At 33.8% G+C, this 23,598-nt stretch overlaps 3 protein-coding genes across 5 annotated transcripts in view; 1 reads left to right on the forward strand and 2 right to left on the reverse strand.

Moving 5' to 3' along the window:
- LOC104791747 (protein downstream neighbor of Son-like) overlaps window positions 1–1,530 on the reverse strand; it is an 11,144-nt gene extending 9,614 nt beyond the window's left edge. Inside the window, exons 1-7 of one of the 3 annotated variants that reach the window (XM_019246811.1) lie at window positions 1,373–1,530; window positions 971–1,136; window positions 805–878; window positions 605–737; window positions 417–499; window positions 181–331; window positions 4–98 (exon numbers count right to left, since the gene is read on the reverse strand). In XM_019246811.1, the coding sequence (XP_019102356.1) occupies window positions 4–98; window positions 181–331; window positions 417–499; window positions 605–737; window positions 805–878; window positions 971–1,075 (641 nt within the window). In that variant the 5' untranslated portion in view covers window positions 1,076–1,136; window positions 1,373–1,530. Of the gene's footprint in view, window positions 1–3; window positions 99–180; window positions 332–416; window positions 500–604; window positions 738–804; window positions 879–970; window positions 1,137–1,371 lie in introns of all 3 variants that reach the window. The other 2 variants (XM_019246812.1, XM_019246810.1) reach the window with 2 other exon arrangements.
- LOC104699128 (glutathione S-transferase T3-like) lies at window positions 3,382–4,278 on the forward strand. Its single transcript, XM_010414471.1, has one exon. The coding sequence runs from the start codon at window positions 3,382–3,384 to the stop codon at window positions 4,276–4,278; it is 897 nt and encodes a 298-aa protein (XP_010412773.1).
- Window positions 9,699–11,961, reverse strand: LOC104791748 (probable RNA-binding protein ARP1). The gene is made up of 6 exons (XM_010517714.1): window positions 11,747–11,961; window positions 11,505–11,652; window positions 11,022–11,154; window positions 10,885–10,930; window positions 10,538–10,769; window positions 9,699–9,884 (listed from the first exon to the last, which is right to left on the reverse strand). Exons 1-6 carry the CDS (start codon window positions 11,930–11,932, stop codon window positions 9,841–9,843), a joined length of 789 nt encoding a protein of 262 aa, XP_010516016.1. The 5' UTR covers window positions 11,933–11,961; the 3' UTR covers window positions 9,699–9,840.

Below are 23,598 nucleotides of genomic sequence, written 5' to 3' on the forward strand. Positions count from 1 at the left end.
AATTTTTCGCTTAATGAAGCAGTATCAGATTCCCCAGTTATGTCGGCAGGATGAACCGGCAATGGTTCACAAGTTGCAAGTCCTTTCAATGCTTTATTCTGATGAAAGATGATATCAGTTCCAACAGGACCACGATACATAACCAACTGACAAAATCAAAGACTACCGAGTGAAACATACCATATCAATATCTGGGAAGCAGGATACTTCGTCACCCCTGGTTGAAAGTTCCGTGACACTGCGAAATATGCTTTGGCTACATCTCTCAGTTGTCTGACGAGCGTCAGCCTTACTATCATCAGAAAATTCAGTAGAAGCAGTATTCTCCTCACTGCCAAGACATCAAAACATTAACATAACTTAAAGCAGAGAAAAAAGTCAGCTAACTCCAGATAGAAATTGTCGAGGGGTTTTACCGAATAAGTTGTCTTTTGTTGGCAGCAACATTAGAGAGTAAAGAAACATTGATTAGGCTGCTGGATTGCTTCACACCATTTTCCTGCGGTAAATACAAATAAACTATTAAAAAAAGATGACAACTAAACTACAATTTTGTTTTAGAAAATCAAAGGAATCAAGAATTAGAATCAGAGAAGTTGTGAACCTTAGAGTTTTCTTTGCCAGAGAGCATCCACGGCCTAGCCTTTTTGACAGGATATAGTTCATCCATACGCATCTCTATGTATTTTGGATTCTTCGAAAGCTCTTGTTTCTTGAGCCCATTTTCTCTCTCAGTACTACAGCCAAGATAATCAAGTAAGAAGAAATAAAAGTGCAAAAACTTGAAGACATGATGATATGTACCTTTTGCAAGGGCGCAATGCATCAAAGGCTTCTTTAGCTTGGTCCACAAACGCAGTCCGCTTCAATTGTTCTCCCTGTTCATTTGAGTAAGGAAATCATTCAAAGATAACTTCCAAAAACTCGAGGAGGAAAACGTTGCACAATGAAGAGAAAGAAACAAACTTACTCTCAGTTCAGAGGGTGTCTTCCTCTTAGGCTTCGGCGCAGCTTTGGACCCTCCACTCATCTGAAGAGAAGTACCAAAAGCACCAGGAGCAACCACTTTCGCCATTTCCAAATGGATACTACTGTTCGCTTGATCCCCAAATTTAACCCTACTCAAAATACCAAATCTGAGGCACAATCCGGAATCTCATTATCCCACTCTAATTTCCTTAACCAGCAAAATCTATTTCAAAATTACAAAATCAAATCCGGTTCAAAATCATGGAGTTATCCATAGGAACCCTAATTCTCAAACACCATTGAACCCTAGAAACTGGTCAATAAGTACCGGTGAAGAACTTAAAAAGGCGAAAAATCGAAAAATTACAAACATAAATCAAATCGAAGATAAGAGCATACTCACCACGCTCCGATGGTTAATCTCTTAGCGATGCAGACATAGAAACCCAGCGGCGTAAAGCGATAGCGAAATCGATGTCGCCGATTAACGAGGTCGTCGTGGTGTGAATCTCCACGGCGAAGCAGAGCTAGGGTTTTTTTTTTTAGTTGTCTGCCGTGATTAATTTTTAAGGGGAAATAAAACAAAACAAAAAATGGTGAAAGTGAGATTGGAGGGAAGATGAAAGAGCGTTTCAAAAACATTTGGTCCAAAACATTTTGGGGTTCCCTCTCCCTCTCAAACCATGGATTAGTTTTGGATTTTCCGGTTTATAAAACATTCGGTTTGGTTTTGGTCTAGAATCCAGATTATAGACATTATACCGGAATCGTGAAAATGGGATCGGTTTATTTCTCACACAGAGAAGGCCTCCAATTTTTACGCTTCAACAACACTTGGGGTTATGTGTAAGGCCATCTGCATCGACATCCACAGAACAGTTTGGGTGTTCTTAGCCCATTAAAATCAAAAATATATGGAACAATGGCCATAGAACATGTTTTTGGGTCTTTAATTAGAACAGATTTTAGCCCAGTTCTATTACGCCGTGGCAGTCCGTGAATGGTTGAGATTTTTTGCAAAGGAGAATTTTTTTTCATTTCTCCTTCTGTTCGAGATCGCATCTAGGTTTTCTTCTTTCTCTCCAAAACGACGAAAGCTTCGTGGTCACCATCTTCTCCGACTAAGGTTTGTATTCTGGCCATTAAAACACCAAAATCGAGAGCTCATCCATGTAGAAATCGATCTGTACATTGCTTTTTCGACCAATCCGTTAAAATTCTCTTCTTTTGTCAATTCATATGTTCGGCGATTTGAAGGCGAAGTCGAAATCCACTACTTGAGCCTTAGTCTCCTCGTCTCCTTTGTCTCGCAAATCTCATCTCCGACGATATAGACAAGGTAGTCCTGTCGTTTCCTCTGTCAGTTATTGTTTCATCGATTTAGGGTATTGATATTTGTGAATTAGGTTTGGGTTTAGTAACATGGTATAGGGTTTCGTCTCATCTGTCAATTAAAGGTTTTGATTAATCAATATAGGATTTTAGTGAGCTTCCAGGATGTATGACTGAATTCTGAGTGTCATATGTTGTATTTGAAATCAACCTTAACACTAATGAACATTAATCGATTTTGCTTTGTTTCTGAGGCTTGTAGGTGAGGTTAACCAGAGCAAATTAAATCGGATAACCATCAACAAACCTGCATTTACTCGAAACTAAAAGGTAATTCACACTCACTATATGTAATGCAAGGTTGGTTTCCTGATTTGAGTGGTGTTGTGGTTTGTGTAGTAGTGTATAAGTGGTTATTCACAGATTTTATGTGATTGTAGTGGCTTGTTAAGTGTTGTTTGATTGTGTAATGAGTTTCTCAGAATTGTTTTGTGATGGTCTCGGATGTTTGATTGGTTTATGTCTTGTATAATATGTTTGAGTTGTTGTGATTTTAGTGTCACTTAGTTTTGCTTTTTATGTCTCAGTATCTAACATGTTATCATCTGATCATGTTCTCGTATAAGTGGTTATTCACGGATAAGTTTTGATTGTAGTTTTGCTTTTTATGTTTGAGTTGTCTTAAAACTTTAAAAACTGATATCTATGAAAGCTTTGAAACTTTTAAAACTTTTAAAACTGAATAATATGAATGCTTTAACAAAACTAGTTGAGTTCAATGCATTAACAAAACCAAACTTTTTGGTTTACATATAAAAAACACTCAGTGACCTTTATTTACTTCTGATTTGACTGAAGTATGTAATGGTTATTTAGAATTAAAAGTCTCTAACAACACCAAACTTTGGATTTAATGATCTTCTTAACTTCTCTATATTACATCCGAGCCAAATACTCAATCTCTCATATCTTTTACTTCTCTTCTATCATTTATCTTATTTGCTTCTTTCTTAACCAATCTCTAAGAACTTTCCAATAATATCTCTGTCGAAGCTTCTTCCTTGTTTAAATCTGATTGCTATGGAATCAAACAATACTCCTAACAGTCAGTCTCAATCCTACTTTAGCCTTCTTAACTTCTCATATGACAGCTTTGCTCCCAATGTAAACATTGGTTCCTCTCAAATCCCGGCTTTTAGTTCACAAACTAGTTCACAACCGAGTCAACCTCCTAGTCAATCAGAAGAGACAACAGAACAGCGTAGGGAGAGAAGGATATGGTCCACACAAGATGACTTAGTCCTAATAAGCGGCTGGTTAAACACATTGAAGGATGCAATTGTTGGGAATGGCCAAAGGACAGGGTCTTTTTGGATCCGTATAGGAGACTATTATGCATCAAGTAGCCATGTACTTGGTGGTGCTGAGCCTAGGCGGATTGACCATTGTAGACAAAGATGGCAAAAAATCAGTAAGGAAGTGAGCAGGTTCTGTGGAGCTTTTGCAGAGGCAGAGGGTGAGAAAGCTAGTGGCATGAATGATTTAGATATTCTGCAGAATGCTCACCAAATCTACACTAAGCTGTACAAGAAGAAGTTTTGTTTGGAGTATGCTTGGAATGTGCTATGCTATGAACAAAAATGGGTAAATCTGGAGGCTATGAACCCCACTCCAAAGACAACCAACTCTAACAAAAGAAAAGCTGATGATGTTGCACCATCTACAGGTTCTATCGTTGGTGAGCACGAGAGCAGGCCTCCTGGCATAAAGGCAATGAAAAAATTAAGGAACAAAGGTAAAGAGAAGGTTGCACCATCTGCAGAGTTTAGTCACATGTGGGAGATAAAACAGAAGGATTTGGAGCGCATGAAAGAACTCCAAAAGATGTCCATTCTTGACACTCTCATTGCCAAGAAAGAAACTCTAGACGAAGATGAAAAAGCTCTAAAGAAGAAGCTAATGGCTAAACTATTTTAACTTAGAAGAAATAGTAGAAGATATGTCCGTTGTAGTTTATGTTTGTTTTAACTATGTTTGTCTTATGTTTTTAATGTGTTTATGAATCAGATATGTGGCATTGTTCAACTTGTTCTCTTATGTTTTTAATGAATCTCAGATGTTTGGTTACGAAATCTTTCTTTTGTTTTTGCATTAGACTTTGCATTCTGATTTATCACCTGTTTCATAAGCGTTAGTTTCAGGTTGAATAAACTTGTTTTTGTTTTCATTGTTATATATTAGTTGGAAACTTATGTATGTGTTTTCGGTTTCAGGTTGAAGAAGACATGGGACTTGACTCTATATACGACTATGGAATAAACAGCCCATTAGACTATAGTTCCGAAGAGGAGGCTTAGACCTGTTACTATCCTCCGCAACCATCAACTGAGATTAGATTCACAAGTCTGTGGAGCCGTGAAGCTGAACCACTTCCTGATAATGAGACACAACTGATCCAGCTCAAGGACCATCAAAACCATTCAGATCAGAGGTTGGTGAACCTGGAGAGGCTTGTTACTGAGGCACGAGAGAAGAAACCATTGTTTCAAATGGCCCCTTAATTGGTAGTTGTTGTTTGCTTCGGTATGATGGTTATGGTAGTGGTACTTATCATGATTACTAAGTACACTAGTAGTGAACCTTTTGGATTGGCTAATGTATGATTGTAGTGAACTCGTGATCGGCTAATGTATGATTGTAGGCTTTTTGGTATTTGGATTGTAGTTTTAAAGAGAGTCACATGAATTTGTTTTGTTTGTTAGGATTTTAGTTTGGGTGTCAAAAATTGACAGAGTCACAGGTCTTTGTTTGTAAGGAAGACCAAAGTTCACATGTGTTTGTCCGAAAATGAACTTGATGTATCACAAGAGTTATGTACCCTCTATATATATGAGAAGAGCACAAGATTTTATTTCATCAAAATCAAACATTTCCTTCTCTCACCAAAAACATACAATCAAAGTTCTCATTGCAAGTTTATTTTCTTGTTTTATTTTCTCTTGTTCATCTTATGGCATCTTCTTCCAACAATTTTCACTACCATTGTGATCCGAATAATGATAGTTTTAACCAATTTTTTCAAGAGCAATTTAATAATCAATTTGAAGCTGCTGAAGAGGAAATTCCGGCCGAAAGGAATAAACGTACATATATCGATAGAAAACGGGAAGAAGGGTACGAACGTTTGTGGAACGATTATTTTACTGATAATCTGACTTACACGGAGAGGCAATTTCGCAGACGGTTTCGAATGAACAAGTCATTGTTCTTGCGTATTGTGAATCGTCTCAGTGAAGAAGTTCCATATTTTAAACCAAAAAATGATGCAACCTTCCGGAATGGTTTAACACCGCTACAACAATGTACTGCAACAATTAGACTATTAGCGTATGGGACTGGGTCGGACTCGGTTGACGAATATATACGTCTTGCTGAATCGACTGCTCGTAAATGTTTGGAACATTTTGTCGTCGGCATAGTTGACTTGTTTGGCACTGAATACCTACGCCGACCCACACCAGAGGATCTTCAACGACTACTCTTTTATGGAGAACAACAGGGTTTTCCCGAGATGGTTGGAAGCATCGACTGTATGCATTGGAATTGGAAAAATTGCCCAACCGCTTGGAAAGGAATGTATTCACGAGGCACCAGTAAACCGACAATTGTTTTGGAGGTGGTAGCTTCACAAGATCTCTGGATATGGCACGCATTTTTTGGAGCTCTAGGTACTTGTAACGATTTAAATGTTCTTGATCAGTTACCAGTATTTAATGACATTATTTATGGTCGAGCTCCCGAAGTTACGTACTATGTCAACGAAAGTGAGTATAATTTGGCATACTATCTGACGGATGGTATTTACCCCGAATGGGTGACATTTGTTAAATCCATCCCACAACCACAACACCCGAAATATCGTTTGTTTGCAGAACGTCAAGAAGGTGCACGAAAAGATGTTGAACGTGCATTTAGAGTCCTGCAATCTAGATTCACCATGATTAAAAATTCATCTCTTTTATGGGCGAAGGGTAAAATTGCATATATTATGAGAGCATGTCTCATACTCCATAATATGATTGTCGAAGATGAACGAAATTCATACACACTCTATGACGAACAAGAATTCCAACAAGAAGATGGAACCGGATCCTCTGTGGATTTTACGTTTTCAGTAAATATGGCTTCAAATCTAGAGGGTTTAGGTGATGGTCATACAAGAATTCATGATAGACAAGCACATCACAAATTAAAGGCTGATTTGATTGAGAATATATGGAATAAATTTGGACATTAAACTATGTATTAATTAAATAAAATGTTTGTATGCTTTAATTAAGTAATATGTTTGTTTCGTTTTTTTTTTATCTTTAATGTTTTTTTGTTTCATAAAAATTTGGTATTGTATTTTGAATTTTAGTATAATTTTTTTTTAGTTTGCAATTTAAGTGTTAATTTTTAAAGTTTTTAAAATTGTAATATGTTTAAGATTATTATATTATTAAATCTTATGATCTTAAACATGTTCTCCCAATAACCAACTTCTTAACAAAAGATCTAAACTAATGATCTTACATTATTTTTATAATATTTTTACTTTAAGAACACCCAAAAATATTCCCCAATACAGATACCTTAACATACATAGCCATCTGGCTATGCCTATACAAGCACCAATCTTAAAAGAGGGCCTTTGTGCAAAAGACACCTTTGCCAATGAAACAGTCTTCCTAGCTACCTTCTCCTGGTGAATCCTCACCCCGGACATAAGCCTTTCGTTTCACACCATTGGTTTTAATATCAGAATCAGCTTCATCATTAGCATATATAATCAGAATTATTGGGATTTTCTTTCACTTGGGGCTTCATGAGTAATGGCGTATTCCTCTCTCATTGTATGTTTTTGATCTGATGTTTTCTTTATTATGTGTTTTATTAGTCTCCTCATTAAGGAAATCAACTCTCTAGTCATCTATATTAACATTTTTGAAGTACATTTTGTGTTATGTCATTTTACTTTTGTTTGTTTAAAAAATTATTTACAACATTAACCCATAAAATTTTTCCAAAACTAACATTACTACAGATTTTGTTTCCTAAATATTTTATATTTCATTCCAACTAAATAAATAACAGTAATCAATATGGAAATAGAAACTATCATATATTTAACCACGCATTCTGTTGTGTTTTGAAGATTTTCTATATCTGAATCATTTGCAAACAAAGAAAACAACAATTTGATTCCCATTTTGTTTTCCAAAATCTATGAGATTTGATTATTAACGTAAGAAAAACTACGATTGACATTTATTTAAATATTATAATTAACATATACAAACTTAATAAAAAATTTAATTATTACGAATATATAAAATTAAAAAGTTTAAAATACTATATCATGTGATTATATAGTAGATGAGTTATGAATATGACATGTTTGAATTAATAAAATATTATTAAATTTGTGTTAACACGGGTTAAATCCTCATTTAATTATTTATCAACACTACTAATATTAGAATATTTGACATAAAATCAAGTTAATTTAACAAATATTGTGTAAAATAATTAAATCATTAGGAAAATGTGACTTAATCACAACATATAAATGACTTATTATGTATTTAGATCCCTTATTTTTTGTTATAATAACTAAAAATCAAAATAGAATCTCAAACACTAAACAAAAAAAAACTAAATATAACAAACAAATGGTCATGAAGTGTATTGCGGGTTAAAAAATAATATAAATATTTATCCGCACAACAACTGGAAAATATAGTTATTTCTCTATTTACAAAACATCAAATATTTAACAAATAGATACAATATAAATATAAATTATAATAAAAATTATATACCCGCAGTATACCGCGGGTTAAAATATAGTATCTACATATATATACAAGTCTCTCTTACTTATTTATATTTTTATTTCTCTGTCATTGTATGTTCTTGATCTGATGTTTTCTTTAGGAAAAAAGATGGCTAGCTACACGAAGTATAAGAGAAAACATGGTTACACATACCAAGTATACTATTATATCTTCAACTACACAAAGTATATGTATCACATGACCACATGCATGAACTATATGACGTTATGTGGTCAACACCACAAACATACAATCCGATACACCGGTCGACTGACTCCAGCGAAGACCAGCGTTGACTAAAAAAATATATTCTAAATTATTTTTTTCTTTTAAAAAAATTATATTAAATCATTAATGATTTTTCATGATTAAAAACATATTCAATTCAATATCTTAATATTTTTATATATCTCTAATTTATTCATTCTTATAATTAGTTAATTTTTATTTTTAAAGCTAAACTAATAGTTAAATAAAAATTAATGATAATTAATTTCAAGATGTAATATAAAGGTATTTGCAAAAATACTCTTATTCTATACATTTTTGTAAACATACCCTCAAATCAAATATAGTGTTTTGCTAAAATCAAATTTTTTTTGTATGTTTATCTTTTATATATTTGAAGTAAATATTGTGAATATATTTTGTTGTTGTTTACATGTTATTAAGAGTATGTAAATTTTATAGTAAAAGTATCTAAAATTTTAGACAACATTTACCATACAAACTTTAGAGTAAAGAGTCATATATATACTCAATCTTTTGCATATTATTTTTCTAATGAAAGTAGTTGAATTTGATTTACTGATTTTGTAGTATTTAAATAATCTAATTATCAAATATATATATATATCTTGAAAATAATTATTAATGATTTTTATTTAATCATTAATTTAGCTTTAAAAATAAAAACTAACTAATTATAAGAATGAATACATTAGAGATATATCAAAATATTTAGATATTAAATTGAATATGTTCTTAATCATGAAAAACCAAAAATGTTTATATATAATATTTCTTATTTTTGATTTTAATTAGAAAAAAAATTTTAATGCATTTTTTTGGTCAACGCCGGAGTCAACATCGGACTTTGCCGGAGTCAGTTGACCGGTGTACCGGATTCTATGTCTATGGTGTTGACTTCATAACGTCATATAGTTCATACATATGATCATGTAATACATATAATTCGTGTAGTTGAGGATGCAATAATATACTTAGTATATGTGACCATGTTTTCTCGCGTATTTCATGTAGCTAGCCATCTTTTTTCATTTTGTTTATTATGTGTTTTATTAGTCTCTTGATTAAGGAAATAAACTGTCTAGTCATACCTACATACAAGTCTCTCTTATAAATTTGAGTTAGTACCCAAATAAAAGAAAAGAAACATCGTTGGTAGATTAATGTCATCTCATCATGTCCGTTACTCCTTTTGTTCATATTTAAGAAGAAATTAAGTGATTTTGATATGAGATAAAATAAATAAGTAAAAAACTCTATCAGCTTAGCTTCAATGAATAAATTATTAAATGTGGCGAATTAAAAATAAAATAAAATACATGTCTCTAGTGAAAAATAGAGGTTGGTGAGATGGAGAGAATGAATAACTTTTTTGGGCCGAGTCAATTGATCAACAAGAGCTTGTAGCCTGTCAATGTATGGCCTTCTTCTGTATGCTATCTCCTCCAACAGTTCCTATATAACAGTCAAAAAAGCAAATCTTTATAATATCAGTTTAATAGATTTTCCGACACACCAAGATTGCAACATCTTGCATGTAAAAAAAATATTAATTAACATATAAGCACCAAGATCCAACTACATTATTACAGAGACACGTGCTACAACGAGTGATCACGTGCCAAAGCTGGGCCTAGCTAGCTGAGGGTGGATCCATGTGATACCACATCATGGGCACATGAGGCCATGACTGACATCGACCTCATAACGTGACCAACTTGTATATGCATGTGTGCGTATGTCTCATCAGATTTTACTTTGTGCATATATACAGTGTAATAATATTGACTGATAGACAGAAGTTAAGATAATCAAGAATTAGACCACTATATGTGGAAAAGGCACATGTTAGATTATGCTAAATTAAGAATCGTTTCTCCCAATTGTATTAATGTAATTATTAGAATCAATCTAATGATGTTAACTGGATACGTGTGTGGTTTTTCCAAATGATGGTTGCAAATTGCAATAGTACTTAATTACATAGCAAACTATGTCGTCACTTGCAATATCTTCTTAGGGAATGATGTTAGAGACGACTGATGATAAGCAATACTGAACTAAAACATGTCATTAATTATAAGGTTTAGAAATAGAATGACAATGACCTGATATGGGAGGAGTAGAATAAGAAAGGGGTTTTGAGAAGGAAGGTGGTGGAAATCCGATAGCTTGAGATTGATGATAAGGATAGACAGTGTAGAGAGGCACCATTGGACTTGCCCCAACCATAACTCTCCCTCCACCATACATATGATGTTGGTAATATTGCGGTTGCGGTTGTGGTTGCATTTGTGCATAGTGTCCGTTCATATAGGTTCCTCCAACGTATCCAACTTTCTGTTCATTAATTCCACACAAAAAACAAAAAAAAGTTTCGTAAGTGAAAACTCATAGTTTCAACCATATCTTTATTTTTATTTTTACTTTTTAATTAAGAAATCAGAAGACTTACTTGGTTGAAGGTCGTCATGTTCGGGGCGACGTAGGTGGAAGGGTACCTTTATTTAATATCAACACCAGACATATCAAACACCTTATTAACTCATGACGTACATCTTGAAGAAGATTAAACCTTAGAAAATAATTTACCCATAGTAAGGAACGGCTTGATGATGTTGTTGTTGTTGAAGTTGATGTTGGTGGTGTGTGAATCCGGCCGGGTAGTACCATTGAGCTTGATTCCCTACATGTGGTGGCGTGGCCCTGTTCCCATTTTTTTGTCCTTCATATGTCAAAAACATCATTGATGATAAAGTTATTTTCAAAATTTTGATGGTTCTAAAAAGTTTGAATATTTATGGCAAAGTAGACTTTCGGTTCGATTCACATCAAGATTTAATCCTTGGAAATGTCTCCTATCTATGGGAGTGTCAATGAATAGACCTGCCTAGATAGAGCTCTTAGCATTAGATCATATACATGATTAAAGCACACGATTCACACCCATATGTATGCAATAATTAACGGTTCACTTCACAATTTTTGCTTAGTAAATTTCCTAGATGAGACATTATGTGGCCAATATTTATGTGTAAATAACTTTTTTTTGTATTTTAAAAACTTTAGATGGACCTTGTTGTTGAGGAGAAGCCATGGTAGGGGATTTACGAAGGCGACCACCACCGAGGGAGGCGAGATTGCAGTTGGCACGGCGGCCATTGATGACCGGAGTCGAGTCTTCGCAAGCTCTCTTTGCAGCTTCCGCATCTTTGAAAGTCACCTATATAACGAAAAAGTAATTAAAGACAAAATGAGAAAGGAACAAAGAAAAAAAAAAAAGAAAGAAGGAAAATAAAAGAGAGAAAAGAACTGACAAAGCCATAGCCCTTGGAACGGCGAGTGAGTTTGTCGGAGATGATAACTGCCTCCAAGATGTCACCATACTTGATGAAATGATCATACATTGCTTCTTTGTGAGTATCCCAAGCCAATCCTCCTACGAACACTTTGGTCAGCTTCGTGTCTCCGGAACATCCGTTCACGTTGTTACTCGTCGTCATTGGATCGTGTGTTGTGTTGTGTGTGTGAGAAAGAGAGAGACAAGAAAGATAGAGAGAGAAGGAGAGTGAATTCAATTATATAAAAAATCAGGGAATAAAATACAGTAATAAATAAAGAATTTGTTTAAAATAAAGAGTGGCAGATTGGTGGACAGGTAAGTCTTAACGTGATCACTACACCGTTCAATATGTCTCTATTCACTTCTATATCTCTTGATACGATAGGGAATACAAATCCCCCCGCAAACGAAAAACTCATAATAACACTGCCACGGCCGGATGGACCATGCATACGTTTCAGCAATGTTGTTGATTAAACTAGTCCTAGCCATGTTAAACCGGTGCTTTGGACGGCAAAATCTATTAAAAGTATATACACTTCATTGTTTTTTTTTTACAAAATATGTTGTGGTGCAATGATAAGATCAGCTTGATTGGCTTCCCAAAATGTAACTTTTGTTATTGTTTTACATTTATGTTTATAATTGAACCCCAAAGTCACCAAAAATAAACCGATTTCAGTTTACATTTATGTTTATAATTAGAGTAAACTGATTTCAGTTTTTCTTTATCCGACCTCTAAATCTGAAATCTTAACATAAATCAAATCGATTTACATAACATAATCTAGTTATTTTTTTTCAAATTCATCATAAATCTATTATCAGAATTGTCGAATTTGATTCGAAGATATTTCAGTCAACTGTTTATGAGCGTTATAAAAGATGTGACTTGCCTTGAATGGATGACTTAGATTTTTAAGAGTTTGACTATCTTGAAAGATAATTTACATAGCCATCGAGATTAATACCAAGTGTTTTTAAAAACCCCGTACAAAATCAAGTGAAGTCACCCAAGTGTTTTCATCTTAGTTAGAGATTTTATTTTATAACGATTATTGGATAAAGCTTACAACATGCATGAGATCTCTCTTTCTCTCTTAATATGTGTATTCTCTCCATCTTAGAACGGGAACCAGACTTGGAACGTAAACAAAGTTAAAAAAACAAGGGTTACGTTTACGGTTTACCTTTTACCTTTACCTCTAAATTAAAGGGTTGTCCCGTCTCAACTTGTATTTTGATCCCACCCTGGCCAATTTCGTAAAAGCTGGTACAAGCATAATCCTCTCCCACAACTTTATCCCACCATAACACGATAGAATCGGTCTTGTGGATAAAGAATGAGGGTACATTTATGGGTACGTATTCGAAGAAATGGTGATTTACGATGGGGAGATCAGGGAGAGCCACATTAAAATACTTACTCCATGAGACAACCCCATCAGTCACCTTGTTTGTGAGCCACACCTCCATCTCTCTTGTTTCGTCTCCAACGCATTGACGAAACAAAGAAAGCCTATCTCCTCTGAAACATGAGATGGCTACTGTATCAATAATCACAAGTCCGGTAGTAGCACCTAGCCTCACCTCAAAGGGATGTAAAAATATTTTATATTCTATGTGGACTATGTGTCTTACGGTTTAATAATAAAGTTCAATTTTATATTTAACATTGTGGATTCTAATATTAAAGACGACACCGTGATGAATGGGTTTCAATTAATGTATTAGAGTTTGGGTGTATTGATAACCCTCTTCCCTTCTCTTAATTATATTATATAAGTAATATATATACATGTATATGTTATGTCTATGCATTATTAAAGGGTGCTATTACGAACCAGTACATTTAAGAGGTGCTATTACGAACCAGTACAATTAAGGGGTGCTGTTACGAACCAGTACAATTAAGGGGTGCTTTGACGAACCAGTACATCTCTTCAAATGTGACTGTATATACATGTATATATATATGTGTGGCTTTTGAATCATTACGACAACAGTTGAATTCTCATAACGTGAGAAACACTACCAAACACACACCAAAAAAAAGAGATTATTGATCTTCTTCGTCAAAGATCAAGTGAAGGCAATAAGGAGCAAAGAAAGAGAAAATCAATTACTGAAGACTTGGATCCATCATCAAGTATAGAAAAAGCAATGGATCAAGGTTAGTGTATCTTCTTCTCTAAGAAAGTGTTTATGGTTAAATTATATCAAATCTAGATGATTTTTGGGATGTGTAGATTTCATGAATATTGAAATCTAAATTTTAGTTTGATATCAGAGCAAACTAGATTTGTTTAATTCACGGTTAGTCAAACGTACACCATTTGTTTGATCGAGTGTTTAAGTTTTCATGTGTTCTGGTTCTCTGTTTTGCATTCATAAAGGTTCGAGTGCTTAACGTACGGAATAAATGATTTTTTTACTGTCGGTTATTGCATATGTGTGAAAAGTCACGATTAGAGTTTATTAAATATATATGCAGTATACAATTCAAGGCTTTTAGAATTTGGAATATGAGTCATCTGGGATTGTTTGAATTAATAAATAATTGTTAGATTCTTCCAATAGTGAATCGTAGTTGATGTCACACATAGTTAGATTAATTTGATTAGTCGTACGGTTGGGCATGAATGATGTTCTGCATGATTAGAATCTGGGTCACAATTGATAATTATGCGTACGGTCATTGCATCAATTATATCTTTTGATCTGTGGTAGTGTTAAATGGTAACTGATGATGGCTTTCATTATGTCGAAAGAAAACCACCATTAGCGCTACCGTAAAGTTCTGATCAATAATTATTACCTGTTAGAATTATTGTTTGATTTACTTCCGCTGCAAAACTTTATAAGTTTAGGTTTATAATCAGGGAATTGTGTTATGTAATGTTAACACAATATAAAATAATTTATACCCATTAAATAACTAAATATTTTAGTGTTTATATAACTTGTTAGTGATTAAAGTGGCCTTGTTATATTACATATAGACTGTTAAACTTTTTTTTTTTTTAAAAATTATTAATTTATCATGAATAAAGAGATGCTAAAAAAATGACATAAAAGTTTTTGATTGACCAATTATTTTGTTATCTATTTTCTTGAAGAATATGCAAAGGTGGATCACTTAATATAGTTAATAATCTGAAAAGAATTAAACATTTCAATATAGTCAATAATATGTATACCCAAAGTAACAAATTTATTTGATTAATATGTGATTTGATTAATTATAAAATTATAAATTTAGCATCGCTAAAAGTGTTTATGTTTAAATATTGCCTAAAGATTATTTAAATTCATGCATTAAATTTAAGTTAGGCCTTAAGAGTCTGTGTAAAAGTGTCAAAGCACTAATAGGGAAGCATGTTTGGAGCTTCTTCAAACTTGTATGCATCTGCTAACTTTGTCGTAAATACATGCATTAAATACAAGTTTGAAAAAGCTCCAAATATGTATGCATCTGCTAACACTGTCGTAAAGTTCAATGGGCTGAATTACGGTGACTAATCAGACCAGATCTGGTTTGCATTGGGTATTATGGTTTTGGACTCTGCAATACTAACAGATGAGGAACCTCCAACCATTACAGGAGATAGCTCCGAAACTGAAAAGTCTCGTTATGAGATTTGGGAGTGATCTAACAGGCTGAGTTTGAACTCATGAGAATGACGATGGCAGAAAGTGTTAAGCCATCTATGCCTAAAACAGAGAAAGCAAGGGAATTCATAGAGAAAATTAAGGAGTGTTCACAATCTGATTTGGCTGACAAGTCGATTGTAGGAAGTCTCATGAATGAGCTTACTACGAAAAAGTTTGACTGGTCTCAGCCAATTCATGATCATGTGACCCACATGTCTAACTTGGCAGCAGGGTTGTCAACCTTGGGAATGGAAGTTCATGGGAATTTCTTGGTCCAATTCATTATGAACTCTCTACCTTTTGAGTTTAGCCAATTTCAGGTGAATTACAACACCATTAAAGATAAATGAGACTTTAAGGAGTTAAAGACTATGTTGGTTCAAAAGGAAAGGAGAATTAAAAAAATGAAAGATCATGTTGTCAATCTTGTGGGCTATGGTAATGCTAGCAATAATAAAGGAAAACCAAGTAGGAAGAACAAGATGAAGGATAAAGCTTTCATGAAAGGCCCTGAAAGTCAAATCCAGAAGGAAAGAAAGTGTTTCTTTTGCAAGAAAATGGGACACTTCAAGAAAGACTGTCCGAAAAGAAAGGCTTGGTTCGAAAATAAAGGTACGCAACATATTTATGTTTGTTCTAAATTGAATCATGTCGAAGTGCCTAAAAATACTTGGTGGTTAGATACTGGTGCTACTACTCATGTGTCTCATATTAAACATGGATTCAGTTCGATTCAACCAATAAGAGGACCTGAACAATTCTTGTTCATGGGAAACTGAATGAAGGCACAAATTGAAGGCATTGAGACTTATACGTTGATCATGGACACTGGATGTCATATAGACCTTGAAGGGTGTCTCTATGTACCTGAGTGTGCTAGAAATCTTGTTTCCGTTAGTAGGTTGGCCAATTTAGTTTTTGTTTTTAAGATTGGACACGGTGTTTTCTCATTGTACCGAAATGATTACCTTAATGGAAGTGGTACTTTGTTTGATTCACTTTATCGTTTCAATCTTGATATAAAGTTTTTTGAATCTTTGTTTAATGTTGAAAGTCAAGGCATTAAGCGTAGTGCATCGAATGAAAGTTCAACTTTCTTGTGGCATCAAAGACTAGGTCACATTTCCAAGGAAATAATTATGAGGTTGGTAAAGATTGAAATTCTTCCTTACTTGGATTTTAGTGATCTAGATGTGTGCATAGACTGCATGAAAGGAAAGCAGACTAAACACATTACAAAGAAACCAGCCACAAGAAGTACTCAAGTTCTTGAGTTAATTCACACTGATATATGTGGTCCGTTTGATGCTCCATTTTGGAGCGGTGAAAAATACTTTATCACCTTTATTGATGATTACTCACGTTATGGTTATACTTATCTTCTGCATAAAAAATCTCAGTCTGTGAATATCCTAGAGATATTCATTAATGAGGTGGAAAGGCAATTAGATAGAAAAGTAAAAGTAGTGAGATCTGATAGAGGTGGTGAGTTTTATGGAAAATTCACAGAAAATGGACAATGTCCTGGTCCATTTGCAAAGCTACTTGAGAGTAGAGGCATTTGTGCACAGTATAGAATGCCTGGTACTCCTCAGCAGAATGGTGTAGCTGAGAGGCGAAATCGTACTTTAATGGAAATGGTTAGGAGCATGATAAGTAATAGTTCTTTACCCCTTTCGTTGTGGACATATGCATTAAAGAATGCAACGTATGTCTTAAACCGAGTTCCTAGTAAGGCAGTTCCTAATACTCCTTTTGAACTGTGGACGGGAAGGAAACCAAGCTTAAGACATTTACGTGTTTGGGGATGTCCAGCAGAAGTAAAGCCATATAATCCACATGAAAAGAAACTTGATTCGAGGACTGTCAATGGCTTCTTTATTGGCTATCCGGAAAAATCAAAGGGGTATGTATTTTACTGTCCTAAGCATAGTACAAGAATAGTTGAAACGGGAAATGCTAGGTTCATTGAAAATGGTCAAACTAGTGGGAGTGGTGAACCAAGAAAGGTGGACATTCAAGAAGTTCAGGTTGAAGTTTCTTCACCTGTTGTCACACCTAAGGTTGTTGTTCTTATTGTTTCAGTACAGTCAAATGAGGCAATAGAACAACATGATGATGTACCAATCCCAATGGATGAAGGGACAATTAATGAACTTGTCGCTATTCATGAAGAAAATGGTGTACCACAAGAACCATTAAGGCGAGCTGGAAGGAACCGTAGATCTGCCATTTCAAATGACTATGTGGTTTATGCTGTTGAAGGTGAATGTGACTTAAGCATTGACGAAGACCCGAACACATTCCGGAAAGCCATGGAAAGTGACAATTCTGAAAAATGGTCTATTGCCGTGAATGAAAAAAATAAAATCTATGGGTGATAATAATGTTTGGGACTTAGTAGAGTTGCCAAATGGTTTCAAAACCGTTGGTTCTAAATGGGTCGTTAAGACTAAACGCGACTCGAAAGGTAACATTGAAAGAAACAAGGCGCCAAAAGTTTCACCCAAAAAGATGGAATTGACTATAAAGAGAGCTTCTATCCAGTTTCAAAGAAGGATTCTCTTAGAATTGTTTTGGCTTTGGTGGCTCATTATGATCTGGAGCTTCACCAAATGGATGTGAAAACCGCCTTTCTTAATGGAGAGCTTGAGGAAGAAATATATATGGATCAACCTGAAGGGTTTGTGGCCACAGGAAATGAACATCTGGTGTGTAAGCTGAAAAAGTCAATATATGGACTTAAACAAGCTTCCAGACAATGGTATTTGAAGTTTAATGATACCATTACGGCATATGGGTTTGTAGAGGTTATCATTGACCGATGCATCTACATAAAGATCAGTGGGAGCAAGTTTGTAATTTTAGTCTTATATGTTGATGATATTTTGCTTGCTGCGAATGATATGGGTATGCTACATGATATAAAGAAATATCTATCTAAGAACTTTGAAATGAAAGATATGGGTGAGGAATCTTATGTGATCGGAATAGAAATAATTCGAGATAGATCACAAGAATTGCTAAGTTTGTCTCAGAAAGGATATATCAATAAGGTCTTAGAGAGACATAGAATGAGTGAATGCTCTGCTGGTATAATTCTAATTCAGAAAGGGGACAAATTCAGTAAAATGCAATGTCCAAGAAATGAATTAGAACGTAAAGAAATGGAAAAAATTCCTTATGCATCAGTGGTTGGGAGTTTGAACTATGTTCAGACATGTACTTGACCCACTACAAGGAAAAAGTGTTATAGCAACGATATTTTTGCAATGATCGTAGTCGTTAAGAATTTGTAATATTTTTTGCTATATATTTGCAATGATGAATGCACGTAACAATTTTATTACAAATTTATTGCAAAATAGCAACAAAACTGTCTGTTGCATTTTTTCATTACAAATTAGCAACATTATTGCAATATACAAAAATGTTTTGCAAATTTTGCAAGAAATATTCAACAGTTGTGAGTTATGGCTATTTTGCAAGAAAATTTTAGTAAAATATGTTGCAAGATATGTGACACATTTATTACTATATTTACAACAATTTATAACTTTTTGCAACATTTTTTCTATTAAATTATCTTAATATATATCATCTTTTTAACTCAATTATTAGTTAAAATATATATTATATCTATTATATTTCTAATGTTTTGTAAATTTATTAACGTCTGATATATGTTTTTTTATATAAAATATATGATAATGTTCATCATGACTTCCATCTTTTATTAGTTGGATCATGTTTTACATTGAAAAATAGAAGAAAATTAAATAAATAACCAAATAGAAACTTGGAAAAATACAAAAGCTAATAAAGCATGGGTAAATAAATCATCAACATATCCAACACCAAAGCTTTTCCAGTTTTCTTGTTCAGATCAAACTCTTATAATTTATCTTGTTCATCATATGACTTGTTTAAATCAAATTTGTGGGAAACGTCTAATTTATCATGTAAACATCCCTTGACTATTCACCTTTTTCAAAACATCCCTTGGTTCTTTATGTTTTCTCTTGCTTCATTTTGGTTTAGAAAAATGGATAGAAAAAACAAAAGAAATCGTTGGATTGTTTTATAGAGTAGTTTGTTTTGATACAAAACTAAAATCTAGGGAGATCCTTGTATGATATGATGGAAATATCAAAAGAAAGATCTCCATATCATAGCAATATTTGTCCTCCCCGCCACCTGTTTGCCACTTGCTTTTTTTTTTTTTTTTTCAACTCAAAATGAAAATAGTTTGGATAACTACCCAACTCCCATATGTACGTTCAATAAACAATTTTCAGCTTGTTACCTCCTTTTTTCAATAATACTTGAAAGATTTGGGTAAATCCACTATTATTCAGTATCAAATATTTTATTTTATTCTCTACTTATATATAGTTAAAATGACGTAGTTTATCAAATACAACACATTAACACTCACAGCTTCTTCTCCAAAGTAAACACACTTCTCCATTAATCCATTATATTTTTGGTATAATATTTTATTAGCTATTAGCTTTTGTTGTGAAATAGTCTAACATCTCATTAATTAACTAGATAGATGCTTTTTGTGGTAGAAACTAGTTCGATTTTGTTTTTATATCATATATCCAAAAAAAATTATTTTTGCCCCAGCGATTTTTTTTTGAGGTATAGTTCTGTGTTTCCCTTTCACATAATTAGCTTTTAGTTTGTTTAACTGTTGTTTTTGTTCTGTATGTGTAAATTTTCATTCATTTTTTTTGTCTCACAAACACTTTTTGTCATATATTATAGATTGTGAAGGCAACAAACGGTCGTGTATTTGGAGTAGGAGCTCTGCTCAGTGATCTCTCAGTCAATGGTGGAAAATAATGAGGCTCGGAGATTTATAAAGAGAATGCAGATTAAGAGAGAGGCTCAACAAGCTTGAGGGGTTAGAGAAAATGTTTGATATGTTGTTTTCCCGTCCATCCTCTACTGGTGTGAACAACTATGTTTCTTCGATGTTTTAGTTATTAGTTTTTATTCTGAACTTGGTTCTTGTTTATGGTTAGTTCTTTTTCTATCATTTTTTATTTTTTCATTTTTGGAATATATCAATATTTGATTACTTAATAAAGTTAGTTATTTCTTTCACTATTTTTTTTTATCCATAATATATATTAATAGAAGAAAGTATTAAATAAACAATTTTAATTTTAATAAATCATGTGCCAAACAAAAATATATAAAAATATTGTGACTCAAAAATATAGAAAAATATTTGTAACATTTTTTGTTTTATATTTTATGTAGCATTTATTTACGACAATATATAGTTGCATTAGAACGTCGTTATTACACCACTCATTTTCTGCATAAATATTATTGCATTAATACAACACATATAGCAATATATTACTTCGTTACAAATTTGTAATAATATTTTCTACACTTTTGATGTGGCAATAATTTGTAACAAATGAAAGTTGCAAACATATGTTACAATTATACGACAAGTTTACTGCAAAAGTAATGTTGCATTAATACGACAATTTAGCGCTCATATAGCAACAATAGAAAAAGTGTTTCAAATTTATTGCATTTTCAAAATATGGAATTATTACAACAAAATATGGAATTATTGCAACAAATTTTAGTGTAGCAATAACACTATTTTCTTGTAGTGACCAGATATCAGTTTTGCTATTGGTATGTTGGGTCGATATCAAAGTAATCCCGGAATGGACCACTGGAAGGCTGCAAAGAAGGTTCTCAGATACTTGCAAGACACCAAAGAGTTCATGCTTACATATAGGAGATCTGATGACCTCGAGGTCATTGAATATTCAGATTCAGACTATGCCGGATGCGTTGATAGTAGGAAATCGACCTTTGGATATTTGTTCTTGTTAGCTGGAGGAGCAATATCGTGGAAAAGTGGAAAGCAGTCTGTCATTGCTTCTTCCACTATAGAGGCCGAATTTGTGGCATGCTTTGAGGCCACAGTTCATTCATTGTGGATGCGGAACTTTATCTCAGAGCTTCGGATTGTCGACAACATAGAAAAGCCGCTGAGAATTTACTGTGATAATTCTGCAGCTGTCTTCTTTTCAAAGAATGACAAGTACTCAAAAGGTGCTAAACACATGGAGATAAAGTACTTGTCTGTCAAAGAAGAAGTGCGGAAACGTAGAGTGTCTTTTGAGCATATTAGGACGGATATGATGGTTGCAGATCCGCTAACTAAGGGATTACCACCCAATGTGTTCATTGGCCATGTAGAGCGTATGGGTGTTATAGATAAGACCTTGCTGTTTTGATTATAGTATGCTTATTATGTATGAGACACTATGAATTCACTTAAAGTTATGTTTGTTTTTATTAGACATGTTATCATTAAAGTATGTGTACACATTTATCGTTTATAGATAACATAACTGTTTTGAGAATTAAGGTTTTTCTCAATATGAAAGAATAATATAAAATTGGAATTGATTTGTGATACATGGAAGGGAGCATGTCATTCAATGATGTGTGACCGCCATGATTTGATCAGTTTGATTTTATTTAAGTCATTAAAGGTTAAGAGAACTTGATATTAAAGTGCTCATTAAAGTTATTAAACCATTAAGTTGACACAAATGCCAAGTGGGAGAATGTAAGAATATTTTATATTCTATGTGGCCTATGTGTCTTACGGTTTAATAATAAAGTTCAAGTTTATGTTTAACATTATGGATTCTAATATTAAAGACGACACCGTGATGAATCGGTTTCGATTAATGTATTAGAATTTGGGTGTATTGATAACCCTCTTCCCTTCTCTTAATTATATTATATAAGTAATATATATACATGTATATGTTATGTCTATGCATTATTAAAGAGTGCTATTACAAACCAGTACATTTAAGAGGTGCTATTATGAACCAGTACAATTAAGGGGTGTTGTTACGAACCACTACAATTAAGGGGTGCTATGACGAACCAGTATATCTCTTCAAATGTGACTGTATATACATGTATATATATGTGTGTGGCTGTTGAATCATTTCGGCAACGGTTGTATTCTCATAACGTGATTCAACAAATTTGACCTGGCCCAAAACAGGATTCCAAACTGCAAGGTTGACGTACCTTGGTCCTCCTTCTATGTACCCTCGGCATAGCAATAATCCATTGCAGTGAATAACAGACGTGTGATAAGAATAATAAGCAGCAAGAGAACTAAACTCGGCTGGAACTGGTAGACATAAGAGATCTAGGGTCGCCGGATTAATGATTTTAGCATTATCAAGACAAAACCTCATCAACCTTTCTTTGGAGAGACCCAAGTGCTTGTAGATGAATCTCTTGTCGTTGCAGAGAGCGTACCATTGTTTGCTGGTCCTTTTGAAACGTGTCAGGGATTCGATTGGAACCCTAGAGATGCTGTCTTCTACTAGATCAAAAGGCAGCGACGAAGAAGCCATGAAACCCTTTTTCTAGAAGGGATTGTTCGTAGCGTACAGCCACGATATATCGTCTAGGGTTTCCCACAAATTTTTATCCACATATAAGTAAAAAAAGACTATACTAAACCACTAAACCCTTAGGGTATCTTGTTTTCGACACGATATGGAAACAAATCCAAATCCTCCAAGCTTAGTAAAAATTTACAAAAAAAAAAAAAAAAAAAAAAAACTTTTCACCGAACATCAAATATATATATTCACTTGAATTTGTTTGTCATTTACCGTGTTGACAAGCATAGTGAGGAGGAAGGTCACAAGACTTGAATTCCAAGCAACGTGCCAACAACAATACGTTGGTGATTTATTTATCCCAATCTTGATGGGTGTGGTGTGGGGAGATTTATATATCTATCCCGATCTTGATACGTTGGTGAATCGAACTGAAGGTTTTTCAGATTCTTGATATCTTTGCTATCTATTCCTTTGTTGCTTTAATGTGTATTTGATCTGCTTCAGAGAGACATTTCAAGCTACAACACGGTAGTATGATTCATAAATCATAATTAAGCATAACGAAAAGAAAAAAAAACATATGGCGTTGGTGATGGGCCAATAATGGGCTCAACAGAAACAGTAGAAACGATAGAATCGATTGCCCCAATAAGAAGAGGAAAGGCAATGCGGACAGATGATAGATATGAGGAAATTGAATTTCACAGTGTGCTAATTAATTTTGTTAAAAATGTAGTGCAGCTTT

This window comes from Camelina sativa, chromosome 6 (genome assembly GCF_000633955.1).
Source record: "Camelina sativa cultivar DH55 chromosome 6, Cs, whole genome shotgun sequence".
In the NCBI taxonomy this organism is placed as follows: domain Eukaryota; kingdom Viridiplantae; phylum Streptophyta; class Magnoliopsida; order Brassicales; family Brassicaceae; genus Camelina; species Camelina sativa.